At 41.0% G+C, this 20,288-nt stretch overlaps 1 protein-coding gene across 1 annotated transcript in view; it reads right to left on the bottom strand.

Annotated features, from left to right (window-relative positions):
* Positions 1-1,532: 1,532 nt before the first annotated feature.
* Positions 1,533-20,288, bottom strand: part of ITK (IL2 inducible T cell kinase) — a 48,687-nt gene continuing 29,931 nt past the window's right edge. The window contains 14 exon segments of the mRNA XM_084839251.1: positions 1,533-1,660; positions 1,662-1,730; positions 4,254-4,411; positions 5,842-5,960; positions 6,987-7,051; positions 7,815-8,031; positions 9,879-10,050; positions 11,788-11,862; positions 12,676-12,812; positions 15,176-15,255; positions 17,072-17,126; positions 18,526-18,591; positions 18,963-19,114; positions 20,044-20,084. Of these exon segments, the coding sequence (XP_084695377.1) occupies positions 1,628-1,660; positions 1,662-1,730; positions 4,254-4,411; positions 5,842-5,960; positions 6,987-7,051; positions 7,815-8,031; positions 9,879-10,050; positions 11,788-11,862; positions 12,676-12,812; positions 15,176-15,255; positions 17,072-17,126; positions 18,526-18,591; positions 18,963-19,114; positions 20,044-20,084 (1,439 nt within the window). The 3' untranslated portion in view covers positions 1,533-1,627.

The raw sequence follows: 20,288 nt of genomic DNA, 5'->3' as shown, positions 1-20,288 counted from the left end.
TTTTTATGCTTTGGACCAGTTCACCTTTCCATCTGATGGTCAGATTCCTTTGAGCTTAGCCTCCAGGATGATTCACCTTGACAAAAACATTGCACTATCATGGGACGCACAACAAATCATAGCGTCGGAAGGGACCATTTAGGCCATCAAGTCCAACCCCCTACTCAATGCAGGAATCCAGTTTAAAGCATCCCTGCCAGTTGGTTGTCCAATCCGTCCTTGAATACCTCCAGCATAAGGGCATTTGAAAACAAAAATAACTAACGAAAAAACAGAGACTGTAACAGGTGCCCTCTCAAAAATCCCGTAACAGAGAAACCAATACAAGAAGTGAAATGAAAAACAACACAGTAGTTCCTTATTTTTGTGAAAGAGAAAAAGAATCGGCCACTGCAATATTTACATAGTTTCCAGTCTTTTACCAATATTGTTTTTACATGGGCATTCAAGTTACATAATACTGAAGCGACAAAAATAAACTGAGTTAAAGTTAAAAATGTTGCTGTCTTTTCCATATTTTCCCTTTGACATCAAATGTGTCAAAACCTGATTCTTGCTTAAGAATCCTACTCTAGATTAATGAAGTTCTCCAACAACTTGTTTCTGAAATACAGTCTTAAAGAATACACTTCCCAATAAATGACTAATATTTAGTTCATACAAAGCAATACATAACCACATAAATAATGAATTGTTCTGATCTGTCTTCAGATGGCAACATAGAAGGTAAAAGGTTCTTAATTCTGAGTTTAGAATGATTGCTCTGTTGCGGTGGATTTACATGTTCTCTTTACGTCCACGTAAAATGTGTGGTGCTCCCCACCAAGTGTATAAGTGCATATACAAAGGGATTCAACTGCAATTGTTTCCATTACCACATTAATGGATGATAACCCAATGAGAAGCATTCTCTCCACAGCTGCTTTTCTTGAGAATGCTGTCCACAGGTGTTTTGCCAAACAGAACATGTATAATTACTTTTCCCACCAGCAATCTCTGCCAAGGATCAGAATTGTCTATCCTGCCCCTTCCGTTTTAACATAGTATGTCAAATTTGAAGATTAACAAGTAGTAGTATCAGCTTTGGAGCAAGCATCCCATTCTTAACTTTCCCAAAGTACATGGTGCAGTGACTAGTCCTTCCTGTTCCTGCCATGCCCTATATAATCTGCTAATCCATGTAATTTATTTTTAAGAAGGTTGTGCTTCAAATCTGCTGTCAACAACATTGGTTTACAAATATTCTTTTTCAGCACCAAGCAGGTTTGGAGGGTCAGAATCATATATTTTAGTTCCCCTTCATGTGGGACACTTTTCCAATAAAGAAAACATTTCCACCCTGTAAAGCAGTGACAGATCACTTCATCCTAAATGCTGCTGTTGTCATCATCATCACTCTCATCACCATCAATGGAAGATAAGTACCTGGATCTTCAATGAATAGCTTGTCAGATTATTAGACACAACCCTGAAAGCATCTTGCATTATTCATTTTCCCAATTTGCAGCTCCTAAAAAAAGAGACAGGCAGGTTTCCTTTTGCAGTTGTTGTCCCAGGTTGGCTACCTCTAAAAGATGTCGGTGATGGATACATCTGTCCAATGCATTAATACGAACGAGCATGCTTTTCATATCTTCTCAGAGTCCTTTGATCCTTCGTTAAAGATCAGATTCAGATATTTCATTGAGCTGGTAGAGCAGGATAGAGAAGGGTGGTCTGTCGTCTTGTTTCTGAAGGGAAGAAGTAGCGGGGGAGGGGGTGTTAAATACTATTTTGTGAAGCAAAGGAAGCTCCTCTCACCAGGAAATAAAGGGCTGTGTGAAAATGTGATGGGTGAAGTCACCATGAGATGGGAAATCTGAGAGAAAGCTTTCTTTTGAATGTGGCCCTACATTACAAGACAAATATTTAATCCTGCCATGGAACATGATTACAAACATATTTTTTCATAGGGTTAAATATAAATCTGAACATAAGGTGGCACATTCTGAAGTATAACATTTATTCATGGACAAATGATGGGCCAAAGTCACCTCCTGGTAACTTTTTGGTGTCAAAAAAGATGGCGTAAATTTATCTTCACGGTGCCTTTCCTGCTGACTGCAAAAAACAGTTTAGTTGGCAGACTGAATCTATAAAGAGAGAACAGATACTTGCTACTTAACCAAATATGTGATAACATTAGATATAGACCTTATACTTTATTGTAACTAAGCCAATGGATGTCTAATTGAATAATTATTAGGGCTGTGCATGGACACACACACCCCTGATCTGCTTCGGATGCCGCGTCGGATCATCCAAAGCAACCACAATCGAGCTCGGACCAATTCAGACCCCTTCCAATCCAACTCGGATCCAAATCCGAAGCGAGATTCGGAAATCCAGTTTGTGCGTTTTGGGCGTTTTCCCATTGATTTGCATGGGAAAACACAAACAGTCATAACCTTTTTAGTTTTTAAGATACAGGCATGAAATTTGGGGACCTCTCCATGCCCCTGGAGAGGGGGCCACCTGCAAAATTTCAGACAGTTTAGCCCAGTGGTTTTTGTGCTAGGCGGAGTTGAAATCTGATGTTTTCCACAGAAACTCTCAAAGGAAAGAGCTGTAACTTCTCCCTGTTTCCACACACGCAGGTGACACCTTGGCATCTCCCAACCCCCACTCCAGGGCATTGCACCCCCAAAAGCCCAGGCAGTTTTGCCCACTAGTTTGTGCACTGGTGAAATTTGATTTTTTCCAAGAAAACTCCCAAAGCCAATAGCTGTAACTTCTCCCTGTTTCCATGGATGTGTGTGAAATCTGGGCTTCTCCCATCCAGGGCATTGCACCCCCCCAAAAAAGCCCAGGTAGTTTGGCCCACCAGCTAGTGTACTGGGTGCAGGTGAGTTTTTCCAAGGCAAAGAGCGATAACTTCTCCCTGTTTCTATGCACACATGTGGCACCTGGCCACCTCCCAGCATTCCTCAAGGGCATCCCACCCACCAGAGTTCAGGCACTTTGGCCCACTGGCTTATGTGCAAGGTGCTGGTGAAATCTGAGGTTTTCCAAGGAAACTCAGAAAGGAAAGAGCCATAACTTCTCCCTGTTTCCACGGATGTGTGTTAAAACTGGACCCCCCCCCAGCCCCCCTTGAAGGCATCCCACTTGCCAAATTCCAGGCACTTTAGCCCACTGGCTTGTGTGCAAGATGCAGGTGAAATTTGTTTTTTTCCAAGAAAACTCCCAAAGCAAAGAGCTATAACTTCTCCCCACCTCTGCCCCTGCCAACACTCCGAAGATGCCTCATATTGTGCTGAATTGCTTTGCCACACAGCGGACTGTTATTGGAATAAGAAGGTAATAAATACTACGTGTCTCATGCATTTTCAACACTGCCTTGAAATTTGGATGTATAGTGTTCGTGGAACTACAACCTAGCACGCACACATACACATACACATACACAGACACACAAGAGCTAAAGAAAAGCAGAACTACCTAATCAAATGATGGGTGTCTTTAATTTATTAGTTCATGTTCTTTTATAGAAGGCAGGATAACTTCAAAAAATACGGGGCGATAGTGCAGGTGATTAGATAACAGCCAAATCAAACCCTAATTTTTAAAAAAACCTTCTTTAATTTCTATTTTGGGAGGATCAACGCAGAGAAGACTCAGACGGTTCACTTTAGCACAGGGGGCGGGGACACAAACACTACACACATAGGCTACTATAATATGTCTTTCTTTAAGAATTTAGAAAGAAAGAAAAAACTGAATGCTTGAATATGACTTAAAGGGGTGGGGGGGAGGAACATGTCCAGAAGTCAATGTTTGTTTTTAAAATTCCAAATAATAGTGGGTTTGTAAAAATCTAACAGAGACATAGCTGACTGACAAAAATGACAAGAAAATGTAACAGAGAAAACAGAAGTAAGGCTCGACGTTATACAACAAACGTAGCCTTTTCCAGAGTCCAAAATCGAGATAAACACAGGAATGGTGGGGGAAGGGGACCATGGCAGCAATTTGCAAGGAAAAGCTATGTTAGTTTGAAAAAACATGGAAAGGAGAGATAGAATCTAACTATCCTGCCAGCTCACAGAATCTAGAATTATACATTCTAAATCTACAGGTAATTTTTCTCAGAATATTGAAATCTGCTGGCGTTAGTTTAATCTCCCCACAACCTCCCTAAGAGTAGGTCAAGGCTGCATTTATAGGTGTCTATATCCTTGCAAGAAGTAAGTTGCACCTGTTACAACACTGACCTCACTCCAGCAATGTCTCATGAGCTTGTAAAGGGTATTGGAAGCTAGTCTGGGTTTATACAGACGGGCACCAGCACTGATTTCTTCCACAACTTCACCGTTGGTCTTGCTCTCATAAGGCAATTTTCCTTCACTGAATATCTCCCACATCAATACGCCTGAAACAAAACAAGTAATGTATGATTTATAAAGCAAGCATAGCCATTTAATGTCCTAATTCACCTTTCTCTCAGAGGTGTCTTCATGTCCCATTTCCTAATCTATTATCTACTGTAGAAATAATTTTTCCACTGAGATTGAATGAGCTTCCTAATGAAAGTTCATTCAAGCAATGTACTGGCTCCCTGATTGTCAGTACACTGTATGTTTGCCTCTTCCTAATGTTCTTGTTGCTGTTGTCATTGTTACTCCTGTTATGGTCACTACTGCTACTACAATTACATGAGAGCCAGAAAATGTTATTCCAAGTTTTACCACTGATTCACCACAATGATCTCATGTGAATTATTCCAACTTTTGGTGTCTCAGAGTTACTGTTTCACTGGAATCAAGAACTGTCTGCTACCTGGTTGCTTTCAAAACAACTAGGCCCCCCCCAAAATTTTTTTTAAACCCCTGACATGATTGAGTTCAGACTGAAGCAAAACTTTGCACCAAATATTTTAAAGTGTTGCTTTATATGACTGCAAACAACACCCCAAACCAGCAGGGATCAATTTAAAATCAAGCAAAATTTAATTATTTTAGTTCAGTCAAACAAATATTTTTCTTTGGCAGAAGTATTAATTGTAATCAAAAACTGTATGCAAAATAAAGAGCTATTCTGTCCCTGGGTCAATTCCATATTCATGTCTGCTGAGCAATGGTGATTCTCTGGCAAAGAAACATCTTTGCGATTCATGCATTTTAAAAGGATTTATACATTTAGGCAAATTCTTCCAGGAGCCCTTACTGCTGGATAAAGTTAGATACTAAACTGCCGTTGAGTTGCTCACTCATACATGCAGACTTTGTTTGTTTGTTTGTTTGCTTAATCGCCCATCTGGCCAGTCACCCGGCCACTCTGGTGATGTACAACAGTACAAACAGTTTAAAACAATAAAATTACACATTAAAACATTGTATTTCTAAAAATACCCTAACCCACCCCAAGTGCCTGCCTGGACAACCAAGTTTTCAATGTGTGGCGGAAGCTCATCAAAGACTAATTCTCATGGTATTATATCCACGTCACAGTACAGTAGTTTACTAATCAAGTAGAGAATATGAAAAGAGCGGAGAGTAGCAAAACAGAAAAGCGTGTAGAATCATGATGCCATGCTACAGTATGTGGAGTGATAAAAAGTCACAGACAGTCCTGGTATCTGCACATTTTTCCAGTCTATAGGAGATACAAAGCCGAATATGGCTTAAAATACTTTACATTAAAAAAGTAGTTTCAAATATATTTGTAAATCTTCTCACACAAAAAGGATATGTCAAAGAGGCTAGAACTTATCTTCTTGATAAGATTAACAAGGAAAAGCTTTTCAAGTATAAAACTCAGAGTGATTGTGTGAATGGGAATTTTCAGATTAAAGGCTCTTACCAAATGACCAGACATCAGATTTGGTGCTATACCGGCTGTAGGAGAAAACCTCTGGTGCTGACCACCTGATGGGGAATTTGGTGCCCATGGAGCTGGTATACTGATCATCAAGAACATACCTAGAACAGACAAATATGCTTAAGGCCATGTAATTCCAGTGTCACATTACACAGACACCATTGTACATGGGGAAAGACTGTAGCTCAGTGGCAGAACACATGCATAAGATTCATTTCTCACAATCTCATAGAAGCATGAATTTGATACTGTCTTCGGCGCTCACACAATATGAACTGGCTCCTTATAGCCATAGTCCACTACCACAGGGTAACTGGAAGATGTATCAAGATGAGAAACCAGAGTAAGTGGTCCACAGCCCCTGATACCATGTTATGAAGAAGTGAACCATTGCAACAGTGCTGTTACTACTTACCTGGTTTCGGATCATGAAACCATGAATACCCTGTAGTATTTGTTGTAATCAAATAGATCGCTTGTTGTAACTATGCTATAGTCAAGTCATTCACAGGCATTATGGGCACTAGTTCTCCTTCACCTCGTGTTAACTTTATTTAGAAAAGCAGGAATTTCAGAATGTTTGTGGCAGGAGAGAGATTTTGGGTGGGCAAAATAATACAACTGGAACATGTCTAGCTAGTGATTGATGAAATGATGCCTGGAAAATAGCAGATGATACTAGGTGGGGTAGGGATTTACACATGATAGGGTGTATGTTTTCCCCAGAAAGCTGAATGTGATATGATAGAGGTGTCATTGCCTATAGTATTCCCATGCATCCCATTATTGTCTCAGCTTAAAGTTTTTATAGGTTTTCACAGTGCTTCGAAAACCAACAAAACATGTTGAATCAGAGATGACAGTGGGGAAAAATAAATCAGTGCGTTGCTAAACCATGGAGTATTATGTCTTCAGTACCTTTAGATTAAAAAAAAAATGATTGTAGAGGGCGGGGGAAGTTAGAGAAAGTTGCAGCACAAACGGAGCAGAGATGAGCTCCAGAACAAATGTAGATTTTGCCACTACAATAAGCCTGGTGTTGGATGCACTTCAAAAGGAAGGAACAACATAAATGGATTTCCACCCATCAAATAATTGTCTAGTTATGCATACAAGGTTCAAATTACCGTGACATTCCAAAATCAGACACTTTGACAACTTGGAATTCTCCAACCAAACAATTCCGAGCAGCCTATGGAGAAGGGAGAGAAGAAGGATATTAGCTGGGCTAAGTAGAAACTACTCACAGTTTTTCAGGAACATTTTGAGCCATATTGAAAAATAAAAGTGTGTCCCTACCCTTTTGACAATTTTTCAGCTGTGGTTGTAAAAACGTTTGACTGTTCATTTACTTTTCGCAATACTGCATGCTCTCTCTCTTTCTCAGTTGGCTTCGTCTGCCTTCAGTGACATCATCATATAGCCTAATCTAATTGGCTAGATAGTGTAATGATATCATCTCCTTCACCGCATGATTCCTGATTGGCTGGATCATGAATGTGATCCATAGAATTTTGCCCTCACTCTCAAGGTTTTCCCTCACTGATGTTGTCATACAGCTAAATCTGATTGGCTACATAGTGATAAGACATTATCCCTTTCAGTAAATCACCTCCAATTGGATTAACCCATGATAATCCAGGAAGGAAAAAAGAAGTAGCAACCCAAAGAAAAAAGATGGAACTAAAGCTTTGGCAGGTAGAGGAATAATAGCTTTACAAGAGCGAAAATAGCCTAAAATGGTAAATATTGTCACAATTAAAGGATTTTTCCAGGAAACATTTGTAGCAGGCCCCACAATCATTACTTTTGGCCCTAATATTGAAATGGCAAAATATTTGGTGCAGCCCTGAGTATTCAAAATTAAGGACTGTATGTGGTGATCATTTCACTTTCTTCTTCCTTTAAGAGCTACAGATTTATTTACAAGTGACACAGACATAACCCAGACATACCAGGTCTCTGTGGATGACAGATGCCTGCTCCAGATAAGCCATTCCTTCACACACATCTTGGCACATTCCCAGGAGGTCTTCCTTTGAGAGGCTCCCCCGCTGTCCCTTTAGGTAATCAGACAAACATCCATTCTCCATGAACTCAAACACTAGGCACATGGGAGCATGTTCCATGCATACCCCATGCAGTTGGACTAATTTGGGGTGAGACAGTTTCCTGTTGATACAGAAGGAGTAATCAGTGTTGTCATGTTGAGCCCTTTGCAGAAACTGATGTATGGGCATATTCCACAGGAAATTTAAGAAAGGAGCAAGAAAATGCACATGAAGGAAGAAAGCCAGACACAGGAATGATATATAAACAAATTAAGGGAGAAGAGAAAGTGTGACTCCTGGAGAATGTTCTGTTACACTCCTCTCACCACTGTGTGCATCTCTTGAAAACTAAAATCAGTTCTCCACTGCTTGGACATATAAACAAAATTTCATTGACCTTTTTCCTATTTTCTGCTAACACCAGCAGCCCAGGTGAAATTAGATTAAAGACTGAAGAATGCTGGTAGAATCAGTGCTCATACAGTTTCCCCAGCAAATCTTGTCCAGGAAAATATTTTACTTAAGCCTCTCCAAAAGTAAGCATCAGATACTATATACTAGGGGTCGTAGTTGAAGGAGCTAAAATGGGAGTGGGCAGATGTCAGGCTTCCAGGATCTTCTTTGTTGTTTATTAGCACCCTGAGATCCACCAACCAGATCCTAGTGCAAAAGACATAGAATTCTGAGCCAGTAGCATTGTATGTACCAGAACTGACTGGAGCTCATTGTCCTTTCACACACACATCTACTCCTGATTACCCCACAGTTTCTTAATTTCAGCACTATAATTTAGGGCAGCGGGGAGACAATTTGTTACTGCTATTTTTAAGCAATTGGGAGTCAGAAACCCTTGCCAATCTACTACAAATCATCTAGAGATCTACCAATAGATCCAGATCTACCTTTTGCCTATCCCTTCTTCCCAAAGCAGCCTCTCCAGCCCTCTGAAAATCCTAGACAGAGAGTCAGAAAACCCTGCTGAATGGGGTGAGCGGTGGTGTGGACATATCTCCAAAAACTGGGTAGAGTTTTTCACAAGCAGAGCCCTTCCTCTTGCAAAAGGGAGATCCTGGATCCAACCCACTGTGGAGTTACAATTTTCAAGCGGTACATTTCCTTTGAGCGACATCAAAACAGTGACATCAAAATCAACGTTTTCTCCTTCATTTTTAGGAGGGGCTGGGCCACCGTGAAAACATGAACAAGATTTTTCTTTTTATCATCTAGGGCAACCAAACCTCTTTATTTTCATTCAAATTACTGGCTCTTTTAAATTATGAGGTTTTTTTCTTTAAAAAAGATTCTAGCTTCTGATTGTTTTAGAAATGTTGAGGTCACATTTCTTTATGATCATGAGGTTTCTATGTGTTTCTTTGTTTACCATGAGAACTAGAAATATAGCTTTTGAAGTTATAGCAAAAGTTCTTAGGATTCAGTTACTGAACCAAAGAAACTTAGCACTAGCTGGCTGTAGATCCCTTATCCTATTAGAATTGTCATTGCAAAGGGCTGCTGCCAACCTGAGACCGTATCCTCCAAGCATCATAACTTTGTTGATATTCATTCATGCATACATGCACACAAATGAAAAAATGAAATTCAGTGGATAACTGATTCTTCCAGTAAACATTACTTCCACTAAACGATTGGAGAGGAAAGAATCATACAAAACACTCACATACATACCACAGCTTTCCAGTTTGCCTTTGAAGCACAATATTCAACACTGCTATGAGGGAATGAAAGAACCAGAAGAGCATTTTAATTCTGGTTATAGAAATTATCCAAAAGCTTACATTAGCTAAGCCACACTAAGGGATCAAAAGCCATGACACTGCATAACATTCAGTTCCACGTACAAGAAAATGGTGCCTCTCTTTTATGTAACATTAGGTTCATCCAATATTGCTCTAAACTCTAGACTTGACAGAAAGTTATGGACCTTGGCAGGTATTTTGTGTTGCTTACATCATGACTTGGGCCTCCTCAATAAAGTCTTCTTCTGACATTGCTCCTGGGCGAATGGTCTTGATGGCCACTTTCATCCGGTCAAGCCAGTAGCCAAGATGCACCACTCCAAACTGACCAATGCCAATCTCCTGCTCAAATGTAAGCTCCTGAGGATTTATCATCCACTTTCCTAGAAAGAGGCAGCAGAACAAAATATTAAAACCTGGTTATTACTTTATGACAGAAAAAGAGTGCAGTAGAGGGACTGTTACAGTATCCCCAACTATGAAGATAATTTTAAATATTCTGAGTGATTTTATTTAAAATTTAATTTTGTAATCCCTATACTAATGATAATACCTGAATGTGATTAGTTTCAGATAGTCATTCAGCACTTTCCAAACTGCGGCCCTACCATAACGATGGCCACCGATACACTTGCTGAAACCCAGATCTGCCCCAGTCACGTATAATGGGGAGTGGGGTCCAATTTTTAGACCAAAAGTGGTGAGTGCTAAATTCTTCCCTCACCTGCGGCTTACTACCCTGCAACCTTTCTCCCAGTATCTCCCCAGCTGGACTCTGATACCAGAAGATAGCCCGGATGGGAAAAAAGCACCTGGGGAAGAGGTTACATGAAGTAAATGGTAAAGAGGATTCAGTTTGCCTTATCCATGCATCCCTTTTGATTAAAAGATTGGATTTATCCCCCACCGAACACACACATGTCTCTGGCAGAACTGGGTTTAAACAAATGTGTTTGCTGCTGGCACATGGAATTGAGCGTAAGGATTTCGGAAGTAACTTCTTTTGGTCAAGTTATTAAGTTGCCTTTCTCTGTGTTATTATCTTTAGTTAGCTTGAGCAATTTGAAATGGCTGACCCCCAAAATCCCTTCTCAAAAACTGAGTCTCAGGAATCGATTTGTAAAAGGCCAATGGGTGGATGTTTGTTGGGTTTTTGGTCTCTTCAAAATCTATGATTCTATGTATTGTGCTCTGAGGGCAGTATTAAATGATCCCATTCACTTATAAAAACAACAAAGAGCTGTATCCAATGATAGTATAACTTAAGTCCCATTCATCCTGATGGGTCTAGTCGAATTAGAACTAACACTGGATACAATGAAACGAGTCTTATGGCACCTTAAAAACTGCCAGAGCCCACTTAGTCAGTTGTGGATGCTTATGCCACAGTACATTTGTTAGTCTTTAAGGTGCTATAAGATGCTGCAAATCACAGCTATTTCTACACCAGGCTAAAATCTTGCAACTTTACCAGGGCTTTCTGCGTCTGTTTTCTTTGCAGGATTACAACGGGCTCATTTAGATGGTGAGCACATGAAGTAGAATTGAAAACCTTCTTTCTCAGCAATGCTCTATATGTTCAATGAAACAGTGCAATCTAGTGGTTGAATTATAGCACTATACCAGCATTACACACTGCCGATACGCCACGTTAATTTTTATTTCAGGTTATCTCTGATCTTTTTGAAAGTGGGATAACTGGGAGAAAGTGCGGGAGACATCCTGGAGGTTGACAACATCGTGTAAAGGACCTACAAACTTCCATGAGTGACCCATCATGAGGATGCAATAAAAACCTCATGTAAAGAAGCCCTATATCTTTGTGATTTGATCCATCCATTAGTGTGTACTTCTTTGTCTGGAGTCACTTCAGTCTCAGAGGTAACTGAATTGCCCCTGCCGTCATTTAGACCAGAGTAGGTAGAACTCCAGATGTTTTGGACTTCAACTCCCAGCGTACCCGGACCACTGGCCATGCTGGCAAGGGCTTCTGGGAGTTGAAGTCCAAAAGATCTGGAGATCTACCTTCTGCCCACCCCTGATTTAGACAATTGAACCTATGATGCCAAGTGAAATGAATATAACTGAATAATAAACACAATCAAATCAGGTCTGCTCACCATAGCTTAGCCCAGCAGTAACAGGGGCCTTTTCTCTCCAGGAGGAAACAGCATACCGCAGTCGAGTAACGAGACCTGCATTATAGAAAAAAATATGTAGGGCTGAAGGAAAGAGGAGCGCCCATTATGGGAAGCCCATTGTGGGAGTGCCCATTGTGTCTGGAGACCAAGGAGGCAGATTAGGGCCGTGTTTCACACGCTGGTTTGAAATAACCATCCACCTTTTTGTCTATGTCTAACATAGTACAACTGCCATTAATTAAATATCAGTCACTTCTTTCCTTACTCATTTGAATTCCCAAGGAAGGCCTATGAAACTCTGTCACCATTAAACTATATAAGCAACATGCTGATCTACTGAATATCTGAGTATTTGAATTAACTGGATCTCCCCCAGAATATTCAGAGCGGTGAAGACTTGTGCTGCGCTTGTATGGAACCTTTCTATTCCATGTAATGCAAAATTACCCATAACAGGGTGCATATGTAAAAGGAGACCAATAAAGACCCCATACACAGCTTAAGATACAGCACCCGTTTTTCATAGACAGAAGTTCAGCCAAACGTCTAGAGATTATATTCCATGATTCTAACCAAAAGTGCTGCTTGTTTTTAATGACAGCCAAATTACTAATAAGGGCATATTTGGTATGACATTAGATCTTAAGAACTATTTTTATTTTCATTTTTCTTTTAATATCTTTGAAGGCACAATCCTATGCACTTTTAGACAGAAAAAAGTCCTCCCAGCATCTCCCAGTCCTCCCAGGCAGCCATGCTGGCTGGGGCATGCTGGGAACTGTAGGACTTTTTTCTGTCTAAGGATTATGCCCTGAATTATTTCAAAATAGCCTCCCTCTTGTTCTTGCCTTTCCTGCTTGGACATACCCCCTGCGTTGTGTTGGTGATAGTTGATCAGTTCTGGGACAGAATCAAACACGTGCTTCTCTGCCAGGTAGTACTTCTTGGGGCTGTCGCTTGTCTCCTTGATGTGATAATGCTTTATAACTGGGTTATTCTCATTGCTAAAAAAAGAAAGAATACAACTGCTGTTTGTACTCTAAGGAAGGGCAGATTGAGGTGTGAACTAAAAAAGGTAAAATGTAAAGGTGTCCCCAATCAGTCGTGTCTGACTCTAGGGTGTGGTGCTCATCTCCATTTCTAAGCCGAAGAGCCAGCGCTGTCCGAAGACGCTTCCGTGGTCATGTGGCCGGCAGGACTGAACACCGAGGTACATGGAACGCTGTTACCTTTCCCGCCGAAGCGGTATCTATTGATCCACTTGCAATTTCTTGCTTTCGAACTGCTAGGTTGGCAGAGGCTGGGACTAAAGACGGGAGCTCACTCCGTCATGCAGCACTCGGGTCTCGAACTGCTGTTCTGCCGACCTTCCGGTCTGCAGTTCAGCGTCTTAACCACTAAGCCACTGCGCCAAGCATCAATAAAACTTTGGGGACATCCTGATTATAGTGCCTCTGGAGAAAATGAAACAATATTCTTTGGGCTTCTTCACACAGAGCTTTTATCCTGCTGTTGAGATTGCTCACTCACAGAAGCTTGCAGCCCCTTTAGATGATGTCATGAATCTCCAGGGCGTCTCCAGCACTAAATGACCTTTATTCCATTTTTAAATAGGTCGGAGATAATGAGGTATCAAATTAGCCTGCTTGAGTTCCCTCCCTGAAAAAGGAAAAGCTGCAAGAAGAGGAGCTAGACCACAGTGTCATCTAGCGCCTGAATAATGAAACATATGGAAGGCTCAGATAAGGGGGAGAAGGAAGGGGGAGAAGGAAGGGGGAAAGGGAGGGCGGAAAAGGAAGCCCGTGTAAAGGGAGTCCATTGTGATCCTGCATTTAAAATGGAAGCAGAAAACAGAAACCCTTTAGACTGGTGTAGAGATGCTCTTTGACTCTTGCTGCCTCTACATTTCAGAAGTGTAATAAAAGCATTTGATGTCCTTGTGTTGTGTCTCTTCAAATAGTTTTTAGAAACTTCACACTTTGGAAAGTTTGGGATATGTTTGAAACCTTTTTTAATTATTCAAAAGACATCTATTTGATAGGCACCAGCCCTGCCCACACTTGCTAGTTGCTTTACTTCTCTTCAACCCCCCTCCACTGCAGCAAGTGGAGATCAGTGTTTCCACAGATGTTGCATGAAATAACCATGTCAGAAGCCCAGACTACGTGATCTGTCATGTTACTGAAGTCATGCTGCAGTGGTTCCCACACCACTAATGTATTGTAGGCACAGGTTTCCAGTAGACCGCAGTGTCAGAGAGGTATATTTGATAAATGGGCCAGACTCTTATATCTACTGCAAGCCTTCCTCTATCCATCCTGCAGTTATTTCTATTTTATTCAAATCCTGTAATGTTATTGCTACATCAGACCAAATAATAAAAAGGATTTTATCTGCATCTTTTTTTATGCGAAGCGTCAAACAGAAATGGACAGAAATGAAGGTGTTACTAAAAGGGGAGAACAATTAGAAGCCCAGGGAAGTTAGTAGTTTTAGCAGGATGAGTGGTCTCTGTTAGAAATCTATTTGGAAAAAGTAAGATCTATATAAACTAGCAAAGAGAACTGGCAATGCATTTTAATACAGCTACATATACCTTGGTCTTCAGATTTGCAACCCAATTCTAAATAAATTAAAAGGTAAAGGTGTCCCCAACCAGTCGTGTCCGACTCTAGGGTGCAGTGCTCATCCCCGTTTCTAAGCCGAAGAGCCAGCGCTGTCCGAAGACGCTTCCGTGGTCATGTGGCCGGCATGACTGAACACCGAGGTGCACGGAACGCTGTTACCTTTCCCGCCGAGGCGGTACCTATTTATCTACTTGCAATTTCTTGCTTTCGAACTGCTAGGTTGGCAGAAGCTGAGACTGAAGACGGGAGCTCACTCCGTCACGCAGCACTCGGGTCTCGAACTGCTGACCTGCGGACCTTCCAGTCTGCAGTTCAGCGTCTTAACCACTAAGCCACTGCGGTCCCCGAAAACAAATTACTTGAATGTAAATCCCACAGAGTACATTTGCTTAGTATTTGCAGACCAATTAAAATTCTATGAATTTAGGTTAATCCAATTTACAATTACCTTTTTCAAATATATTTTGACCAATGTGCTGAGTAAATTAATTTAAGAATTTTCTGATTGAAACAACATCCTGCATAAACATGTTTTGCTTTGTTCATGCTGAAAATCAAAATGTAAGAATATTTCAAGTGATGCTCTCATTTTTATAAAAATGTACAATTCACCTGCATGTTTTGGGAGGGGGAGAGAAATGCAGAAACTTGCCATGTATGTCAAATGTTTATGTCACAGATGTCAAAATATTCTGTCAAATAATTGAATCAATGCAAATGTCTACTAAGGTCATACTTACCTTAAAGCTTTTGTGAAGACAGACACCGTGAATGTGCCAGGTTGCCTTGAGTCTCTCACCATGAACGCTCCTTCCTTCCCCTGCAAACAGATGGAAGAGAATGGAATCTATCAGAACAAAATTATTAGAAAATGGATGCATAGACTACCTTTGTACAAAGAGGCCTTTTAAAGTCTCAAACTCCTAAATCACTTTCAGTCTACTTACATATGTGTAACAAATTGAGCAGTGGGTTAAGATCTGAATTTGTGTCTGAGGTGGGAAGCATGTGGGGTGAAGGAGAAGAAGAAACACCAAACTAGGTTTTAAACAGGTCACAATTTTATTCATGACACTTCCATGAATTTGGCAACACAAGGGCAGATCCACACTGAGGATCTGGCAGCCCGCCTGCTAGCTGAAGAGCTGGCAAATTAAGCAGACTGTCTATGACCATCTGAAACCACTCACCTGGGGAGTGGAGGTGTCATGCCATTCACCAAAAGTGAGCTGTTCCATGAACCCTGAACCCACAGGGCCTCTTAAGGACCTCCCCTGCCATCACCATGGTGGTGAGCGGGGTTCAGGTTATGGTCCCTGCCCACTACTTTGTCACAACTAAATCCAGATGTGACACATAAAGCCATGACAGAGACAGAAGAAAAAATTATCCCATGTGATTGTTATCCGAAATGATACCACATCTCATTCCAAGTCTTCAAAAACTTGCCGGTTTCAGGTTGCCTATTAGTCTTTTAGAGGTGCTGGTATGAAATTATCAAGCAGTTTGAAAAACGTTTTAGTGGTTTGACTCATTTACTAGCCTTTGAATCTGTTGGTTTAAAAAACACTAAAATGTGGAATTACCTGGCTTATATATTAGTTTTATGCTGCTCTTTTATGATTGTTTCAAATCTAGTGTATTTTCTGGTGTTTTATTATTATGTAAGCTGCCTTTTGAGGGCTATGCCCTAAAAGGCAGCCTAAAAATCAGTATATAATACATACATACATACATTGTACTATGAGGAAGGCAACCCACCCAGGTCCCAATGGCCAATAGGGAGCCAGATAAAACTCCTCCTTGAACCCATCAACCAGTAGCTAGTGAGAGTCTACAGCACAACAATAAAGCACACAATGCCCAGGCCAATAATAGTACCACAGAGTGGAAGGGAAGAAAGGCAGCAAGAACACTGAACACTCCTTTTGTGGCCTAGGAATGAATTAGCAAGGAGAAGTTCTGCGACCTTTTCTGCATCAAGTGCTCATTGGCCTCACCCCAACCAGCCAGAACCAGGCTAATCAGCCAGTAAGTCTGTTTACTGGCTGATCAGTGACACAGCAATGGCAGCAGAAACCAAGTGGCTGCAGCCATGACACCGCTTCCCCCCTTCACACCTCCATCCTGTCTTGTGCCGAGCATAAAGATGCTCCTGCTGTGAGCTAGAACTTGGCTTCTTTGAAAAAGAGGAATAAATACAGGAGGTACAAATCTCAGAAAGAAAGGAAAGAGCCAATCTTCAAACTGTTTTGTTGGCATAAGACGTTTAATTTCATCCTGTTCTGTGCCAGATGGGTATTTCGTATTTCATGCCAACCTTCCTCCAAGGAAGCTCAGGACATTGGCAGGTGTTGGTGGTTATGCTCAGATTTGATCTCCTCAACAATCATGTGACACAAGTCAGGCTGAGAGAAAGTGACCGGCCTGAGGTTACCCACACAGCTTCATGGCTGAGAAGGGGTTATTGCTTACAGACAAAGAAGTGATATAAGTTTGGATAGTGGTGGGTTTTAAAATGATCAGTTCATTTGCCCAATGAACTTCGTTTTCCAATACATTCAGAGTAACTGAAGCAGGGTGAAAAATCTGGTCCAGTAAAATAAATGATGACCGCCTAAGGGGGTTTGCCTTACCTCTTCCTTGAGCAGTGCTTCTGCCTTGTTTCTGCTGATACTGTTGTTGTACCATCTACAACGATCAAAGAGCATTTTATGTTAGGCTGCCTAGCTTTAGTTTTAAACCCGTCCACTTTAGGGTCATTAGGGTTACCTACATCTTCCTACTCTGAGCAATAAAGTAAAAAGAATGCTGCACATACAATGGAACTGGCCCCATAAATAGTGATAAATGTTAATTTGGTAAGAACATATTAAGGAACTCAGAATTAATTTGCCATCACAAATAAACAGGATTTTGAATGTTCAGTGCATAAAGAAATTGCATGGCTGTGGCCACATCTGACAGATGAAAGGATCCTTAGGATGTCCATTGCTTTTTTATGTTCTCCACAGTGAAGGACATTCATCGCACTAAATATTGCTTGAAATAGTTTTCTGCTCTCAACCAATTAACATTTTGTCATTAGCTCTGTAATGCTGATTATCAATTTATTTCTCAAAACGAAGGTTGAACCAGTTTATACCTTCATTTGCTGGTTAAAAAGCTACTTAGGGTGCAATCCTATCCAGATAGGCAGCCACCTCCGAACTCGGAGGCGACCACCTATCCAATGCAGGGCAGAAAGCAGCACAGAGGGGATCTTCCCCTCCTCACTTCAGCTGCCCTGCATTCGCAGCTAAACAGCCGTTTTCAGCTGTCTAGCCACAGGAAGTTGGAGTTGGGGAGGGGGCGGACGCTGGAAGATGCATAGGAAGTGTCGGAAAGGCACTTCTGCCCTCCTTGGCCCGCCCCGCCCCCAGAAATGCCCCATTTTTGCTGCTCTGCACTACTCTTATGAGCGCCGAGCGCAGGGCCAATCTGCACTGCCTATGAGGCAGCGCAGGAGGGGTGGAGGTTGATTCTCAGGGACCCGACCTTGGAGCCGTCCCTCCATCCGAGGTTGGTTCCCGGGAACCGATCTATCCTGTGGCAGTCTAGCTGTTGACTAGCGGCCATAGGATTGCACACTTAGAGCATTTCTACACCAGGCTAAAATCCTGCGACTTTACCAGGGCTTTCTGCTTCCATTTTCTTTGCAGGAGTATGATGGGCTCCTTTAGACAGTGAGCACATGATGTAGATTTGAAAACTTCTTTTCTCAGCAGTGCTCTATATGTTCAATGAAACAGTACCATCTAGTGGCTGAATTATAGTGCTACACCAGCGTTACACACTGCCGATACGCCACCTTAATTTTTATTTCAGGTTATCTCTGATCTTTTTGAAAGCAGGATTACCAGAGGAAAGGGCGGGAGACATCCTGGAGATTGACGCCATCATGTAAAGGACCTGCAAACTTCTCTGAGTGGCCAATCACTAGTGGGCAATAAATCGCTTGTGTAGAGAAACCCTTAATTAATGGATCTAGCCACAAGCCTAGTGCCTTGGTAGTGACAATGTTGCATCCAAAGAAACACAACTATCTTACTCATAGATTTGCAGATTTTCTGGTGATTTTTCTACCACGTAGCTGCTTGGCACATATCCTTCATGACTGTTAAAAATAAGATGTCCTGACATTAGTATATTAGAAACTCAGGCATAATCAAATATGGATAATACATTGTCTACAATAGCAGAAAAGATGCAGAGGATAAACTTTCAAGTTAGGTTTACAAATGGACTCCAACACTGAAGTTTGATCTGAGGATATATGTAGGTGTTTAAATCTGTAAATGCTTAAATGGACTGTGGGCCATTCTTCATGTATTGCACAATAGCCCAAGAACATTTCTAGAGGAAATAGCAAAGTAAGAAACAATATGGTTTGATAAAACTGTGTTGCTATTGATTTAGTGAGGGCTGTAATTAAAAACAGAAGAAACATTCAAAGAAATTGGATACTACTTTCTAAGGGATACCTACCCATTCTTATCCTGAACCAGCCACCAGTGGACTTCAGAGCTGTCAATAACATAATATTCTTCATTGCATCGTAATGGCAGCTCTTGGGGATTCTGGGCACTGTAGTCATAAATGGCAATTACTGGAGCTTCCTTGGAGTCTATAAATAATTTCTGTTCAGAAGGAGCAAAAAACAAACAAAAATGGAATGAAACACATTAAATGTACAAAATGAACTACAACAAATGCATCATTATGTATACACAGTGTGTGTCAGTTTTCTGAATGCTTTCTAGCCCTCTGGATGGAAAGATGGAAAGATTGCCAGGATTATGCAAATATTGGTATATGCAAACTCCTGCATTACATGTTACATCATATGTGCAGTAGGATTACACATAACAGCCCACTGCCCATGTATGTACACTATTTATAGATTTGCGTGAACAAGCCCCATTTATTATTTAAACCAATTTGTGGTTTATTTGTCATATAATGAAATACTGCACTCAAAACTTGTAAAGGAAAGGAGGTATCATGTGATAATATTCAATTCAGGATCCATGAGTTGTATCCATGGTGTGTCGTACTTAGAGTAGACCAGTGGAGGCTGGTGGCTCTGATGTCAGTGGGATGGTGAATCCAGTCAGAACTCTAATGGAGCTTCGCACTTTGGACAGCTGCTTTCGAGTTCTGACTGAAACCCGGCATGGATTCACCATTCCACTGACATCGTGCCACCAGCCTCCACTGGAGTAGACCCATTGAATGAATGGTTAGACTAACATTGGATACAACCAATTACTACATTTTTTTCAAATGATGTTAAAAAAAATGCCCCTCCAACTAAAACAACATTATAAAATATAATATATATAAAATATATACCTGCTGTTCTGAATACTCATGAAGATTATAGAAATATTTGAACAGAAATACTATAGAAAGGAAACTATATACCAACAAATCTTGCAGTCATTAAATAGCATTTGAAATTTAAAGACTGACATCAAAGTTCAAAACTGAGCTTCAGCCTCCATGTTTTGAATTTTGGCAATGTTATGTTTCATCCCCTGTGCACTACCCATTTTTCTGTGCTCACCCCGTTATTCTCTGGAGTTGGAGGAAGAGGTTTCTTGGAGACTGAAAATAGATAAATAAAAACAATACGGCATATGAGTCTAGGCAAGAGCAGAAAGAACTGTTGGAAAAATGAGAGATGTTCTACAAATCTCTGTGTTTTCAAATAATCACAGGGTGGCTTTATTTTCACAGGGGGAACTGGATGTTTGTTGTAGTCTCTGGTTATGCAATGAAGCCATTTTTATCACACCTCCAATGGCCCAG

This window comes from Heloderma suspectum, chromosome 2 (genome assembly GCF_057233095.1).
Source record: "Heloderma suspectum isolate Gila_16-S chromosome 2, 16-S_ref, whole genome shotgun sequence".
In the NCBI taxonomy this organism is placed as follows: Eukaryota; Metazoa; Chordata; class Lepidosauria; order Squamata; family Helodermatidae; genus Heloderma; species Heloderma suspectum.
Note: the sequence above shows the minus strand (reverse complement) of the source record. Positions and strands in the feature narration are given on the sequence as shown.